At 47.6% G+C, this 1,921-nt stretch overlaps 1 protein-coding gene across 1 annotated transcript in view; it reads right to left on the bottom strand.

Moving 5' to 3' along the window:
• Window positions 1-1,399, bottom strand: part of LOC119590714 — a 57,714-nt gene extending 56,315 nt beyond the window's left edge. The window contains 1 exon segment of the mRNA XM_037939401.1: window positions 1,094-1,399. Coding sequence (XP_037795329.1) covers window positions 1,094-1,245 — 152 coding nt within the window. The 5' untranslated portion in view covers window positions 1,246-1,399.
• Window positions 1,400-1,921: the final 522 nt, after the last annotated feature.

Below are 1,921 nucleotides of genomic sequence, written 5' to 3'. Positions count from 1 at the left end.
AAGCGATATCGCATTACCACTAAGTCATCTCCGAACTCCGGTTAAATCAAATATTGAACAAAACTCTACGTGTTTTTTTCCCTAGCAGTTTCGGTTCTCTAAGAGAACCTGAAATTACCTTTAAAAAGTTTTTTTTCGCAAAAAAAAAAAAAACTTGAAACAGTTAAACTAAGAAATAAAAGCGAACTTATTCTAGACCAAAGCGGGGAATTCCTCGATCAATACATAATTACTAACACGTTCTCACGTATCAGTGCACGAACAATTTTAGACATCAATTGCATATCGCCTTCGTATTCACCAATATGCTAAAACGCACATTAATTCCGATCATTCAATCCATAGAGCTTAAATCAGTACAACAGAATAAGTAGTACCCTCCGTCACGGACTCAGAACATCTCCCTCACCTATTCACGATCTGTTACTCCCACTTCCGGTCACCTGGGCGAAGGTGAACACATAAGTAGCCTGATGTACATGTGCATTTCCGGCGGGATGGAAAAACACTCCTCTCTACCCACGCGAGGAATCGGCAAAGAAGCGTGCAAGTGTAATGGATACCAAGCTGAAATACGTGAATTCCCGACCCTCTCCTCGCCAGCCATCTCTTTAAGCCCCGCGAGTTCGATCAGAAGAGCGGCACACTCAGTAGGTCATTCGAGAAGGCGACGATCTCGGCCCCTGGGTGTTACCTGGAGACGTGATTGACCACTAGGAGGTGCATGGCAAGGGTATACCAGCAGGTTCCTGGGCCAGGGTACCTCGCCAAGGACAAGGGGTAAGCGGCAGGTGTCGGGTGAAGGCAACGCAGCCACAGCTGGGGGAGGGGGCATGGGGAGGAGAAGCATGGACAGGAGACAGCCCCAAGCACAGGCAGAACACAGCAGCAAGGGTGAAAACAGAACAGAGCCTGACGAACGAGTGTCGTGGCGAGACACGGCACAGGTGGGACGCAGCGCCCTGTGCCCTCCACACACAAGGAATCGCTGTCCTGGCCTCCAGCACCCAGCCGTCTGCTCCCTGCGGCCTCTCCAGCTGCAACGTACTTCAAAACAGTTTTAACATGTCAAACGACACCGTACAAGACTCACCCTTGAAGATATTTATGAATAAAGGTGTCGGGTCTGGGAATAGTGTGTTGGTGGTCGCTGCCAAGGGCCTGGGACCCGCCTGGCTGGGAGATCTGGCGAATTAGACCTACGAATTTCTTCTTGAGCGACGGACCCGAGCTGTTGCGACTCATCCTTGGCGAAGTATGGACAGGGCGAGTCCGACTTATATTTCCGTCTTGCGGTAACAAGTACAATTCTAACTACGGTGGTGGATCGCCGAGTCGCAGTCGCTTGCCTGAAGAGAGCAGCGCGTACACTCCCCCACTCTCATTTCTCAACTGTTTTGATTATCGTGAGATGCTGCCAGCAATATTCCCACTGCCGTTGTTATACCTTCTACCAAAGCATCCGAGAGCACTATCGACGTGTTTTCCAAACAATAAAATTTTTACAATACTCCTCATAATCGCCATTCACCATTCAGATAATCACTTATCGGCAAAGGCCAATAGAAGAAAAATGAGATGAAAATATTCGTACGTCCGACAGCGCGGTTAGCAGACGACTTCGAGTTCTTCCGTTCACAGTTCCTCCCGTTCAGGTGTTGCCGTTTTCTACGAGACTAAAGGTGAAGTTCAGGGTAACTGTTACAGGCTCGAGAAACCCAATTTCTAGCTGGAGGAATGCACGCTATTGTATCATCGATTTCCTCCAAAAAAGATATAGCGATCTGAGATTACGTTTAAACACTTCGCAGCGCGTTGTTTAAGGAGAGAACGGTTGAAGCTACTGTTTCATAACTCCAGATATATATAAACGTATCTTGATTCAAATGATGGAAGTATGAGATTCAAAATTCCTTTTCCA

The sequence above is a fragment of the Penaeus monodon genome, chromosome 27 (genome assembly GCF_015228065.2).
Source record: "Penaeus monodon isolate SGIC_2016 chromosome 27, NSTDA_Pmon_1, whole genome shotgun sequence".
Classification (NCBI taxonomy): domain Eukaryota; kingdom Metazoa; phylum Arthropoda; class Malacostraca; order Decapoda; family Penaeidae; genus Penaeus; species Penaeus monodon.
The sequence above is the reverse complement of the archived record's forward strand: the minus strand, read 5'-3'. Positions and strand labels throughout refer to the sequence as shown.